We start from the raw sequence: 13,390 nt of genomic DNA, 5'->3' as shown, positions 1-13,390 counted from the left end.
TTGTCTACCAATTTGTTAACTCTGCTCTCAAACATCTTACCAACAGCTACTAGAAAGGAACAAGACCAACTACAGATTAGGGTTGCTAAATCTACACATTATAAAAAAAATATTAAAAATCATAGAACATCAGGGTTGGAAGAGACCTCATAGTCCAACCCCCTGCTCAATGCAGGACCAATCCCCAGACAGATTTTTGCCCCAGATCCCTAAATAGCTCCCTCAAGGATTGAACTCATAACCCTGGGTTTAGCAGGCCAATGCACAAACCAGAGCTATCCCTCGCCCCAAGTCCCTGCTAACAATTTAGAACTTGTGACTTGATAAGTTCATCATCATTGGAAAACGTTATCCTTAATGAGTTACCAAAGAGAACTATTTTTTCAGGTCTTATATATCCCCATCACTATGGCACCTGAAAGAAGAAAGCAGCAAAGTTTAGCCAACCTTTATAGCAATTGTAGGATGAAGCAGTGTAAATGAAAATCAGTTATTTAAAAAACCAGTAAAACAGTGTGAAGATGGTAGCATGATCATGTCACTCCTTTGTAGATGTGAGAAGGCAGTAAGCTGGACAATTGAGATTTTGGGAGGCTATGAGGAAGGAAGATGAGACAGTCAAGGAGAAAAGGAGCTCAGATGAGGATTTCAGCAAAGGCAATGATGCATACAGCCAGCATTGCAGAGTGCAAACTCACTGGCACAAGATATTGGGTATGTCTGCGCAGCAAAGAAAAACCCATGCCAGCTGACTTGGGCTCCAGGCCAAGCCCGGAAGTCTACACAGCAGTGAAACAGTCCCACGGCCAGAGTCAGCTGGCACCAGCTTTTTCTTTGTTGTATAGGCATACCCACTGAGGTCAAGACTTAGAAGGATTCAAAAAAGGGGTATATATTTGCAAAGATAGCTACAGTCACACTAGATAGGTGAAAACATGCCTCAGGATTTAAACCTATCATTAACTATTTGGGATGAGGAACAGATTTCCCTTTTATTATTCCATAACTGTACACTACAGGGTTTCTTTCATTTTCCTCTACGGCATCTGGTATTTCCGAAGACAGGATACCAGATACTATAAGCCAGTGGTCTGATCCAGGATGACAATTTCTGGGTAGTGGCAGGCTGATTTACATAAATAGAAGCATGGTAGAAAGAGAGTTTGAGATCAAGGAGAACGTACAGTGGAGGAAACAGTTGGTCTGAACTGAGAAGGGAGCTAGAAGAGAGTTCTATTTGACTCTCAATTGGTTTCTCAAATTTGAATCATCTTATCTAAATAAAGAAAATAGTCTCTTTGTATGTGTAGAACAGGCCACTGAAAACAAAATCAAGTTTATCAATTCAACCGACTCTGCATCTAGGGTATTGCACAGTCCTTCACCAGTTCCATGGCTCTACATTCTTAAGGACTTGAGCAGTAAATATATATTTTTGGAATTAATTGTGTTTAGTAGGAAAGATGACTGATTAGTAGACACTCATATTGTAGCGACCTCTGTCTCTTTAGAATTACAACTTTTTGTGTAAAAGCAAAATGGGTTAGAGCCACAAAGGGATTTAGGCACTTAAGTCCAAAATTTAGATTCTTAAAACCCTGCTTAGCTGATGTCCAATAGCATAGACACTTAAAAGGCCTTTAGATACCTAAATTTCAGCCAATGAGGCCTTCTTTGTATAGTCCTGCTTTAAGGAAGGTGTTAATTAGGGGCTTCTTATCAACCTTAGCATGAGCACTGTATACTCCATTACAACCTCATTTTATATATATCATCATGCTCCACCTTACTTCCATCCAAATAAACACACTCTTAAAAGGCACTTCTCAGGAAGGCCAGACACATTGAGTTTCTAGGCCAAGTTATTTTTTGGGATATGGTAAACCAAACAAAAGTTAGAAAGTTTTTCAAAAAGTCAACAACTCAGATACTACTTAAACACCATGCTTGAAAAATTTAACTCCACTTAAGTCAATAGGAATTTTTTCAATGATTTCAGTGGGGCCAGGATTTCTCCCAATTACTTTTAAAACAACTTTTGTGATTTATTCCTAACTTCCTAGAAAAATTCTACCCTAAGATGGAGTATGTGCCATTTCAGGGAGATTGGTAAAGAAGACTGAAGCTAAGGTGAAAACTAGCTTCCCACCCCTGGACTACAGAATGGCTTCAAACACTGCACATTGAAGCATGTGTTACATCATGGTTTGTGTGTATATAATTAAAAAGTAGAAGAGCTGAAAGGAAGGGTGGGAGTTCAGCTTTGGACTGAGGGTAAGCATAGGAAATTTCAGTCCCTAAAGTTAGTTTTATCACTACATGTCGGGAAAAAACAGGGCCTTGTATCAAGAGTGCTTCCACAACTTTAACTACAGCAGCATTTTGCATTAAATTACTTCATTGTTAATGTCAGTGTCTCATTCAGTTAAGGCAGTGGTTCTCAAACTTTTGTACTGGTGACCCCTTTCACATAGCAGGCCTCTGAGTGCAACCCCCCTATAAATTAAAAATATGTTTTTATATATTTAACACCATTATAAATGCTGGAGGCAAAGCAGGGTTTGGGGTGGAGGCTGACAGCTCACGACCCCCCCTGCAATAACCTCGCAACCTCCTGAGGGGTCTCTACCCCTAGTTTGAGAACCCTAGAGTGAAGGAGACTGTTTTCAAATAGAAATGTTTATGAAACATCTATAGAAATTTTGTAACTGCAGAGAGAAACTGAACAAATGGAAATTTAAACAAATAAAAGCAGAGAGAAGATTCCAGCACTCATGAGGAAAAAAGACAACACTTCTATTAGCCAATAAATGCTGTAAGACAAATGATACTGTGGCTGCTATATTATTTTCCTAATTAAAATCTTACATAAATTCTAGGACTGATTTTGAAGAGCACTTGATTATTAAGTCCAGTGTTAAGCAATGCTTAGAACTAAATGTATACAGTGAGTAAGACATTTTAGTCATCTGTCTTCTCACAGACTCCACAACAACAAATCAAAATGCTGTAAATCAATAGTACTTAGGATAGAAGGAAACATGGAATTAATAATATGACACAAAGCCTTTCACAGCAGGTCTCCAATTCAAATCCAGTCCAGTTAAATGTTGACAGAGAGAGGTTAACATCCTAAGGTTGTTTATTGTTAATAATGTATATTACAGTAGTGCCTATGGGCCAACTAAGAATAGGGCTCCATTGTACTAGGCACTGCACAAACAGAATAGTAATCAGTCCCTGCTCCTCAGAGCTTACAGTCTAAATAGACAAGACTGACACAGGATAAGGGAAGGTGTACAACACAGGCAGAGTGAACTGCGTGAAGGCAGCAAACATCTTGTTAGTTTCAAGCCTTTGCACATGACCAAAAATATATAAATAAACTACAGTATTTGTTTGCCTGAAAGCTATTTCCATGAGTCTGGGTTTAGAGTTAATTTTAAATACACTGAAAAATACCGTGTGCTTATTTTTACATATACCAGATTACTGTACTGGAGACAAACCAAATCAGATTACTAGAGAAAAAGTAAAATGTGGTAATAGATACATTACTAAATTAGGAGATTATTTAGTAATAGCACCATGTGCATACGTCTGCTACAGCTAAGCACAGCAACAGTTTGAAAACGAAGGACAAAAACACATCCATGTAGCTGAAAATCTAAATTTCATTTCAAATACAATGCTTAACACTTCAAAACACTGACTGTATAATAAAGCTTATTTTATCTATAAATATGACCTCAGAAAAATTTTCTTCATTCACAATAATCCTCACAGGCATAAACACAGCAAGGTCTACCATAAAATAAATGAACTGATTTGACCCTAAGAGAGGATAATTTTTAGTCTCCTAGCCTATGTCTTCACTGCAGTCAACTCAGGTGCTTGGCACCCAGGTCAGCCTAGATCAGCTGTGAGCAGCCATAATGCACATCCCAAATCAAGTTACTGCATCCTCAGTGCTGCAATCACATGTGTGTTGCTAGGTTTCTGGGTCATATCCCATGTGCTGCATGCAGTAAGCTGAGCTGCTGTATAATTTCCCCAGTGAATTGTGGAAGAACTTGTCTGTCCTTCTGAGTACATGGGAGCAATTGTGGGAAGGCACTGGAGGACTATAAACCCTCGAGTGATTTATTATTTGTCCTCAGTGCAAAGTGGGCCAGTTACTAACCTGAGTGAAAGTGGCACCTGAGCGAAAGTGGCACCTGAGCACTAACCTACATCCCCAGTCAGACTAGCTAGTCCAGAATTTAAAGCATCACTAAACTCAGGTGAGAGGGTTGTGTGTGCGGACAAGTGGGGGCCAAAGGGCAACACCCAAGTAACAGCCTGAGTTAACTGCAGTGAAGATGTACCCAAGAGTTTAGCCCAGTGCAAACAGTGTTCTCTTTAATATGCTATTACCCAGGTTAGGACAGATAATCTTTGCATGTTACCTAATGAATGTCACTTTTTAAAAAAAAGGCAAAAGAGTTCACAACACTCAAGGACAGAAATAACTTTGTAAAGTGCTTTAAGATCCTGTGAGGAAAGATATAATATAAGTGCAAATATTAATTTAAACAGCCCCAACAGTATTGTGAAGTAGAAAAGCATTATTATCGCAATTATACAGATGGAGAAAATGAGGCCCCGGGGGGGGGTAAGGGTTACGTTTTCAATGAGTCTCATGCAAGCACAGAGCACCGTGTGTAGGCCTTTGCAGGCCCTTGTTGTTCTGCACACGTAAGACAGTTAAGATTTTCAAAGATTTAGGTATGCACATTGAAAATTATGGTAAAGCTACCAGCCAAGAATCTTAATACAGATGCAGCTTATTCCGGTAAAAGAATGCTCTTGCTGGTATAGTTTATAGCAGTTCACTGACGGGAGGCAGGGGATCCTAGTGGTCAGAGCAGGGGTCTCAAACTCCCAGCCTGTGGGCCATCTGCAGCCAGCGAGCCTCCCCAATGTGGTCTGTGGGGCTCCAGCAGTTTTGGGGCCAGGTCTCTCCCTTGGCCTCACCTGCTGCCTCCAGGTGCTCCCACCTCAGGGGCCGTGGCAGCGCAGCAGAGCTGAGCAGCGTCTGCCTGCTCGCTCCAGTGGCTGCCAGCCCCTCCCTGCAGCCTAGGGGCAGGGCAGGGTTGTGCCTCTGCACGCTGCCCCCACCCTGAGCGCCCCTGCGGCCAATGAGATGCTGTGGGGACGGTGCCTGGGGGCAGACTGCCGGTCCCTCCTGCCTTGGAGCCCCAGGTAAGCGCCACCCCCGTCCCCCTCCCAGAGCCTGCCCCCTCACCCCCTCTCCACATACCCCCTCCCGCCCCCAAACTCCCTCCCAGAGCCTGCACCCCCTTCACCCCCTCCCACCCAGAGCCTGCATCTGGTCCCCACATCCCCTCCCGCCCCACACCCTCAACCCTCAAACTCCATCCCAGAACCTGAACCCCAAACTCCCTCCCAGAGCCCACCCTCTCACCTCTTCTACACCCAAACTCCCTCCCACAGCCTGCACCCTAATCCCCTACCCCAGACCTCCTCCCCCACCCAAACTCCATCCCAGAGCCTTAGGCAGGTGGGAGGTGGATTTTTTTTGGGGGGAATGGAGTTTTGAGGGGGCAGGTTCTGGGCGGCATGAGTGACATTGGCCCGCTGGGAGGATCTGAGGACTGGCACTGGCCCTAAGGTAAACTGAGTTTGACACCCCTAGGTTAGAGTATTGATTGGGACTCAGGAGACCTGGATTCTATTTCTGGCCTACTGGGTGACCTTGGGCAAGCCACTTCACCTCCCTGTGCTTCAGTTTCCCCCATATGTAAAATGGAGATAATGATACTGATTCATTTGGTACACCACTTTGAGAACTAATGATGAAAAACCTTATGAAAGGGGTAGGTATTATTATTACACTAGAGCTTTTGCCAGTATAAAAATGTTATAAGAAGCCATCTTCCCTAACCTGCAGTATAGACCTAGCTCTATTCACTTTCCCTGGGTTGTGTAACAGAGTCCCTTTTGACAAGTCAAGATATCAAAAGGACCACTTCTAAAGGGTGCAAAATGGTATGCTGTAATTCTTCTCTGCTCAAACCTAGTGCTGTACTACAAGATTCAGGTGCCAGACATGCAGGTGAAGTCTTCTGCCTCCTGTGAGTGAGAAACTTTGCCCTGGTTACACACTGTGGCACCAGATAAATATGTGCATGTATAAAGTGCCTTTGGAAGCACTCACCCAGCCTTCCTGGATCTCACTGCCCTCATGATATTACAAATGTGATTGGACGAAAGAGTCATGACAGGCTCCCAGGACAACTCAGCAGTAAAGACCTTATTGCCACTTCAGCCAACATACATTTATGGATTAAGCAGATTTCTTTTACTTGCATCCCAGCTAGACCAATATGAGTGTCCGCCGGGAAGCAAAGGCAGATAGGAACTAGCATATGTAAACCTTCTGTATGGTAAGCCTGTGCAGTTTCAGAATTGCTGCGTATTTGCCAGACCCTTCTTTCCATTCCTTCAGCAGCTGCCATTTTTAACTGCAATGGGTAACCGGTCTGTCAGAGGGAAAACAACTCATCTGTGCCTCCTGACATACATGTGCCAGAGTCACAACTATCAGTCTAAGCAATCCCCATGCAAATCTAAAACCAGGTGATATACCTCTCTCTGTAGCCACGCCAGTGCATCAGCATACATACACGTGTGTGGGATTTTCTGAGGGGGTGGCTGGGCGTGAGCCGAGCCTCTCTCTCTCACACACCCTAACTTAAGTGTTTACATGCTGATTTGGGCAGATAGTACATAGCTTTGGAAAATCTGACCACCAATGACTTGCCCAAGGTTTCAGTGCATGTGACACAGCAAGAAATAGAAATTAAAACTCCTGTCGGACTCCTGTGCTCTAACAATTATCTCCACTTCCTCCCAATTTGGTTATATTTAAAGTACCACCTCACATACTGGATAAGTACAAATCTGATTTCCCAAGAGTAACCACCCACTTCTTCCTGGCTAAGGTAAGGTTCTAGATTAGTTTAATTAATTCTAAACCTTCAACTGGGACCTATATATGGAAGTGAAGTGAACCCATATTGTGTTGAGACCTAGGAGATGGTGTCTGGTACTGAGTTCTCAAGACAGACAAACAAGGCCTCATTTAGAATCCTTAGTCTAGGCTTAAGTTGGATGACTTCAAGCTCCAGAATATCTTGCAGTGACACCAAATTTAGCAAACATCAAGCAGATCTCAGAAATGCAGTACCATTTAAAAATGAATATGGTCTGCACAACAATAAATGGGACTAATGTTCATAGCACCTAGATAAAAGTTAAAGATGAGCTAAAGTAATAAAATCGCTTTAAATTTACCACTCCTTTACGATGCATAAAGATGACCTCACATTATTTTTAAGCTGCTTTTTCCCTTGCTTTTAGACATTCCTACATTTCATACATACACACAGTCCCATAACATCTCAGTCACAGGCTACTTCCTAAATTTTACCTTTAGATGCGAAGAGGTAATTCCCTTAGTTGCCATGACCTATTTCATCTGAAAGGAAAAAACTACTGAACTGTCAAGTTCTGCTGGACACTTCTGTTCTCCAATGCCAGTTCCTTGCCTTACCAGTTTTGCTCAACTAAAGACCCTGAGAAGTCAGGGAGTCAGGCTAGACAGCTGGGATAAGAAAAGGAGAAGAGTATAGGAGGCAGGGAGAAGGGGGGCAAATAGGGCGATGAGCAGCATGGGTAAAAAGTGGACGGGGGGAAAGGGGCAAAATTACAGTTTGTGTCTCAGAGTTTGGTTTGGAGGAACCTGGTATCTGTATTATGGCTGGTTATATGTTGGAAGCCCAAGGGAATTCACTGAAGAGATGAGGAAGCTGAGAGAAACATGATATTGGAGTGTTAAGATATGTCAATGAAAGTTACTTTTAATTAGCAGGTTTCTTGTAAGGGTGGGATTTGTGCTTGAATAACCTTAACTCTTCTAGCACATATCCATGGGTGCAGTTCATGTGCTCTCAAAATGCATATTAAATTTTTTTCTTCCATAGAGAGCATCTCAAATTGATCTTAAGGTATCAATCAACTACTCTAATTTTTTAGTTAAAAAGAAGTATAGGCTTTTCAATTGCAAAAGTAGCCGACAATGTAAATAGATACACTGTTAAACCAGCCTTGCAAGAATATGACCTCTCTAAACCCCTCTCGGAAGCCTAATAACCTCAGTAAAGCATTAACTTCAAATCCTACTGGGAACTATCTAAAATACTAACAAAAATGAGTAATTCTAAGAAATATTCAGTTGCCAACAAGGCATTTAAAATATTGGGCCAAATCCTACCCATATTACTCTCACTTATTTCAAACTCATTTCTTTGATTAGCCTATCACTGACCTCTCTTCCTTAATGTTAACAGTTAAAAAAAAATGGATACAATGCTTGTTATTTATACATCTCATTTTCTGTCACTGTCACCTGTTTTCTATACCCCCTCTCTTCTTATCCCACTGTGTGTGTCACATCTAACTTTAGGCCCCAATCCTGAAAGCCAATCCACACAGCAAATCTTTGTGCTCTTGCAGAGATCAGGGCTTTAGCATTTAAGCTGAATGGGTAAGGAGTAGTTCTTTTTTGGTCTCTCAACTATCATGCAGAAGTAGAAGTACTAGAGAAATAATCATGAAGTCAAATTTAAAAGTTATAAAGTTGGTGGCGGTTTCCTTTTGTATATTTTTATTTAGTTTTAATTGCTAAGCATGTTGAAGATATAATACAATATTTGAAAAATACAGTACTATCTGAAGTCTGTGTAGAGTTGCCATAAATACAATAATACTGAAGGGAAACAATTTCTAGAATGCATTTTTCCTTAACCCAAATAAAACAATGTATTTTAAGGCATGTCTACACTGCCCCACAATTTGGTCTACAGGAGTGTAGATAGCAGTCAGCATCAAAGTGCTGCACTGTAACTCCCCCATGTGGATGCAGTAGGCACACATTAAAAGGTTCCTAGTTCACATTAACATAGCCCTTTTGAAGACCAATTTCTGTTTGAAGAGGACTATGTTAATATGCAGCACATTGGTGCACACTGCTATTCACATCTCTGTAGTCCGAACTGTGGGGCAGCAAAGACATGCCTTTAATTCTGACAGGGCTGATGCACGTAGTCTCCCCTAGGCATTTAGTAAAGTTCTGACATGTACAATACGTGATGCACAGCATTGTTCCAAGATGCTCATCTTCAGTGAATGTGGGTTCATTTATGTGCATCAACTTCAAACAGTTTGTAAATTTGGACTAAATTAAACTGAAGTCTAGAACTGAATAGTATTGCCTGATGGTTGCTTGAACAGTAATCTATCACACACGAGTACTTTCTGGGAAGTACAACTGCACATGTCATCTACATCTAGCCCAATCTATGCAGATGATCACAGTATTTTTTACAGGCAAATATAATTTGAGTGGATCTGAGCGAGTACCCAAGTATTAAGAGGCCTGCCATCATTTGGGATTTACTTTAATAATACTCGGCCGTATACTGCCTCTTCGGGTACACGGAGAAAATTAAACATTTGCCACCTGCTTACAGTGGAACAATCCTTTAAAATGTTTAAAAAATAATCTATGGAAATCATCTTTAGTTCATGTACTCCCAGTCACACACTGCCATGTACTGTAAATATACTGCCATCAAAGGCAAAATTGTCACATCATTGGATTCTTAAGCTTTGACTACACTAGGAAAGTTTCCCACTGCTAGCAATGGCTGCACCTGAACCCAGTGTAATTATGGATTAATTGTGAGCACAGTCCAGAACAAATTGTTTAGCACCAATTCAGAAACCAGGATTGTGTTGACTATTGTCTGTCCTGTCCTACACTTGCAGTTAAACTCTGTTCACCACAGTTTTGATTGTACCTGTTGCTGACACCCATTGCCAACAACAGCCAGTTTTCCCAGTGCAGATTAGGCTATGGTATATCTGGTGAGACCCAAAGAACATTCCATTATATTGTTAGGGTAAGAAAACTGCAAAATTTTGTACAAAGAAAGAAGCAGCCCATTCATATTGTGTTTAAGTTTTTAAGTTAAAATAGGTGTATTTCAGAACCAATAAGTGTTTGCTGGAAGCTTACATATTGCCAGAAATAAAACAACTGACATTATCTGTGACACAGGCAATACATTTAATGCTAACTCAAGCTTTTGTTTGTTTGTTTTTTAAATCTTTAAACCAACAGTGAAGCAGGATAATGACTAGTTTACAAACTCTGGAAGAGCCAAACTGTCACATGAATTTACAAAAAGCAAATAACCAATCCTAGAGTCATGACTTTGTTTAGGGCATCTTACAGACAATAAACCCAGCATTTATTAAGATGAAATTACTCAGCATATGTGCACTGCTCTGAGAGCACTATACAAAGTACATACTGTTGAGAACAACAAACCATACTAAAACAGTGTCCTTTACTTTCATAATCTCCCTACCACTCAGTATTAACTTTTGTTTTCCTGGCTTGTTGGTTTAAATCATGTCCTTATTATTGCCCAAGTAGTTGGAAAGAGACAAAGTACTCTTTGTGAAGTACTATCTTTTATTGGACCAATTTCTGTTGGCATGAGAGAGAAGATCTCCAGCTTACACAGAGCTCTTTTTCAGGTCTGGGAAATGTATTCAAAGTGTAATTGTTTGGGATATTTTCTGTTTAACAAACAAATACAGGCAAGTCTTATCTTACGTGGGGGTTCCGTTCCGCGGTTAGTGCATAAAGCGAAAACCGTGTATACTCAAAATTACATCCCCAAGCCCTTTAAATCCCGCCCACAGCTCCGGCAGCCAGTCCGGGGCGGCATTTAAAAGGCTCCTCCGCTGTGGGTGGGATTTAAAGGGCTCCACCGGGCTTCCCGCCGCGGTGGGGAGCCCGGAGGAGCCCTTTAAATTCCGCCCGCAGCTTTGGCAGCCGGGCTGGCATTTAAAGGACCCGGATCTCTATGGTGGCTGGAGCCTCGGGCCCTTTAGTTTGCCCCGGGGGCTACCAGCCACCTCTACATCTGGGAGCCCCCTGGGTGATTTAAAGGCCCTGGGACTCCCAGCCACAGCTGGTGCCCCAGGACCTTTAAATCTTGAGGCCACACCCCCCCAGATGCCAGCCCTGCAACATAAAACTGAAATTGCGCATGTTAAATGCGCGTAAATTGCGACAGACCTGTAACCTCATAATAAAGGCATGAGTTAATGCAACCGAATATCATTTTCCTCCAAAGGCATTTCAGACCATTCTACAAACATTCAGTTACATAATTTTAATCAGATTGAATTGCAGAATTGATCCAGTTAAATTTTTCTTTTATAAAGCATATTTTTGTGTGTTTTAATCACTAGACTGTAGCAGCTCTTTCTTTGGAAGGGCAGAAGTACACACTCAGGAAAGTATTAAAAGCCTTTGATTTCACTGACAGCATATCTATACAGCAGATGGTGAAACTTCCATCTCAGCTGTTTACAACCTGTCTCCAAAATATCAAGGGCAATTAGATTTCCTCCTTAAAAACAAAAGCTGTTTTGTTTTTTAAGTTATGTGACCACAAGTACACACACACTCACACAAAACCCTACCTTCTAATTATTTCCTCTTGAGAAAAAAGCTAAATGCATGATTTTTCTTCCCTTAATTTTCAAAAATAAACATTTCTCTCCCCAGCTGAGATAGCGCTTGCCAGGTTGTAATGGAAACAAGTTGATAGGCATTTAAATAAATAATGTTGGTAAACAAAACCAAAATCAGGCTCCCCTGTATCAATTTACTGGCGGCTTCCTAGGAATAGATGGGCTGGGCGGGGAACTGGCAGAGCCATCACACACACACACACACAGCAAGTGCCCAGCACTGCAAGGCTGGCGCACTGGGGTGAACTTACTTTCCGGGGAGAAGAACCTGCGCGTTGCGGGGCCCCTGTGGCAGGGCAGCGGGCTAGCTCGGGGCTCACCTGCCTCCGCCGATGGGGCCCGTGGGCAGGTGCCTCTTAGGGAGCTGAGGGTCAGGGCGCGAGCGCCCCCGTCGTGCAGCCGCCTCAGCGCTGGCCGGGCCCCGCGGCCCCTTTCCCTCACCAGCGCGCCAGGGCCCCGCGCCCCTCAGGCGCCGTCCCGAGGCTCCGGCCCGTGCCCCAGGACCCCGCTCCCGGCCTTGCCAGCGCGCCCCGCAGCCCGGCCCGCCCCTGGAGCCCCTCACCGGATGTAAGGGCTGGCGGCCGCCAGGATGTTCTTCTGCACCGGGATCTCCTCGCCCTCCAGCACCAGGTGCGCGTCGCAGAAGCGGCTCTCCTCGCGGAAGGAGCTGAGGGCCCGCAGCAGGCGGGCGGCGTGCTGGGGGTCGCTCACCGCGCTCTGGCCCGACATGCCGCCGCCGCCGCCGCCCGGGGTCGAGTCCCCACCGCCCGCCAGGGCCACGGCTGAGACCGGGGCCGGCTCCGTCTCGCTGCGGGCTCGCCCGCCTGCCGCGTCCCCCTCCTCGGTCCCCTGACTGCTCGGCTACCGGCTTCCTCCCTCACTGCCCCGGCACCATCGCTCCCGGCCCGGCTCGGAGCTGACATCATCTCCCTGCGCTGCCCGGCCCCGCCTGGCGGGGAGGAGCCGGAGAGCCGCGCGGGGCGGCGGGGGAAGCGAGGACGACTCCGGCCCCGGGGCTGGGGAGGGGCCGCGGCCCGGGCCTCCCAGTACGCCGCCCTGCCGCGCGGCTCCCCGCCCGCCAGTCGTTCCCCTCACGGCCCCTCCTGCAGCCCATTGCTCCCGCCCAGCTCCCCTCCTCCCTCGCTGGGTCCGTCCACACTGCGCCCCTCTGCTCAGGGCTGAGCCCAAGGGGCCCGCATCAGTCTGACTCGGGCCAGCCAGCACTCAGGCCCTGGCTCCTAGGGCTGCGCTGCGGGGGTGGGTCAGGGCCCTAGGCTTGTTGTGATTTAGGTACAAGCCCTGTTGTTTTGCTGTGTGGATGCTGCTCAAGCCGTAGTCCCGTGTTAGAAGGGCTGCATGGTGCCCTGTGGATGTGTTAGCACATCAGACTCAGGTGTAAACACAGGTTTACAGGGCATTGTGGGTGCTCAAACACGGGCATGGAAACAGTGAGTCTGCAAGCCCAGTCCCCATAGACCTGGAACTACAATGTAGTGTAGTATAGACATACCCTCTGAGGCCTCCCCTGAGTCCCACTGCAGGGCCTAGGAAGCAGGGACCTTCCTGCTGGCACCAGCCCTTGTAACTGCTCTGACATGGGAAGGAAAGTGATTCCCAAAGCTATGACCGCCTTACAGCTCTCTGCCAAGGGCAGTTCTGAATTCATGCAGCTGGAGCCTTCGGGATGTTTGGTGCAGGGTACCTTGGCCTG

The 13,390-nt window shown here is 44.7% G+C and overlaps 1 protein-coding gene across 1 annotated transcript in view; it reads right to left on the bottom strand.

Moving 5' to 3' along the window:
* GAN (gigaxonin) overlaps nt 1-12,508 on the bottom strand; it is a 41,086-nt gene extending 28,578 nt beyond the window's left edge. Inside the window, exon 1 of the mRNA XM_044986970.1 lies at nt 12,242-12,508. Coding sequence (XP_044842905.1) covers nt 12,242-12,408 — 167 coding nt within the window. The 5' untranslated portion in view covers nt 12,409-12,508. The remainder of the gene's footprint in view (nt 1-12,241) is intronic.
* Between the last annotated feature and the right edge of the window lie 882 nt (nt 12,509-13,390).

This window comes from Mauremys mutica, chromosome 14, assembly GCF_020497125.1.
Source record: "Mauremys mutica isolate MM-2020 ecotype Southern chromosome 14, ASM2049712v1, whole genome shotgun sequence".
Taxonomy (NCBI): domain Eukaryota; kingdom Metazoa; phylum Chordata; order Testudines; family Geoemydidae; genus Mauremys; species Mauremys mutica.
Note: the sequence above shows the minus strand (reverse complement) of the source record. Positions and strands in the feature narration are given on the sequence as shown.